Source organism: Mus caroli, chromosome 13 (assembly GCF_900094665.2).
Source record: "Mus caroli chromosome 13, CAROLI_EIJ_v1.1, whole genome shotgun sequence".
In the NCBI taxonomy this organism is placed as follows: domain Eukaryota; kingdom Metazoa; phylum Chordata; class Mammalia; order Rodentia; family Muridae; genus Mus; species Mus caroli.
This window is the reverse complement of record NC_034582.1, coordinates 5,547,186-5,548,335: the sequence shown is the minus strand read 5'-3', so window position 1 is coordinate 5,548,335 and position 1,150 is coordinate 5,547,186. Positions and strand designations below refer to the sequence as shown.

The window sequence follows — 1,150 nt, the reverse complement described above, 5'->3', positions numbered from 1 at the left end:
GAGAGAGAGAGAGAGAGAGAGAGAGAGAGAGAGAGAGATGAAGGTCAGAGAACAACTTGCAGGAGTTGGTTCTCTCCAACTATATGGTTCTAGGAAATTGAACTCAGTCATCAGGCTTGGTGCCAGGCACCTTTACCTACTGAGCTACCTTGTTGGCTCAGTAGGTTTTAGTTCTGCTCACACATTGCCCGGACTTGGTAGCAAACAATGCTCTCAGGGATCCTAATTGAAGTTTCAGATGCTTGTTGGCTTGCTCTGAACCTGCTGTAACCTTGCTGTGCTCTGAGGGATGATACAGTTTGCCACGTGTAGCCTTTTGGATTATGGTTTAAACTAGTTTAGCAAGATGGAAATTTCAGTAACATGAACTGCATATCAAATCAAATTTTGAAGAACAGAATGGTTAGTGAGCCCACAGTGCAAGGGAAGAGGAGCCAGGCATTTGCCAAAGTGGGTAATATCTTCTATGCAGTTTACTCCTGTACAATTCCTTGAGATTTTATTTTCTACCAAACAGTAGGGTGTGTGTGTGTGTGTGTGTGTGTTTGAATCCAGGGCCTCACCCATACTAAGCAGGGCTATCCCCGTCCTTTTTGTTTTGAGCCTGTCTTTCCAGGTTGCCCTGATTGACTGTGAGCCTGTTACCTTCCTGCATCAGCAGCCTGTATAGCTGCGGCATCAGCAGCGTTGTTGTGTCTTGGTAAAGTCAGGATGCCATGCTTAGGTTGTTTGGGTGAAGTTGTGGTATGGAACTCTTGTGACTGTGAAAATATTGGTTTTGGTTTTGTTTTCTTCAAGGTGACAAGAGCAGATGTGGATGTTCAGCCCTATGCATTTACCACCAAATCTCTGTTTGTTGGGCACATGGATTATAAGTATCTGCGCTGGCAGGTGAGAGAGAGAGTCTTGTCTGCACACAGAACAGACGCCTGGGTTTTGGTTTTAATAGACTTGAATGATTTCTTTTCTTGTTTTTTGGTTTTTCAAGACAGGGTTTCTCTGTGTAGTCCTGGCTGTCCTGGAACTCACTCTGTAGACCAGGCTGGCCTCGAACTCAGAAATCCGCCTGCCTCTGCCTCCCGAGTGCCGGGATTAAAGGTGTGCGCCAGCACGCCTGGCAAACTTGAATGATTTCTAAAGAGCTGAAGCA

At 45.7% G+C, this 1,150-nt stretch overlaps 1 protein-coding gene across 1 annotated transcript in view; it reads left to right on the top strand.

Annotated features, from left to right (window-relative positions):
* Gtpbp4 (GTP binding protein 4) overlaps positions 1-1,150 on the top strand; it is a 24,121-nt gene that overhangs the window by 6,308 nt on the left and 16,663 nt on the right. The window contains exon 6 of the mRNA XM_021179876.1: positions 799-891. Within this exon, the coding sequence (XP_021035535.1) occupies positions 799-891 (93 nt within the window). The remainder of the gene's footprint in view (positions 1-798; positions 892-1,150) is intronic.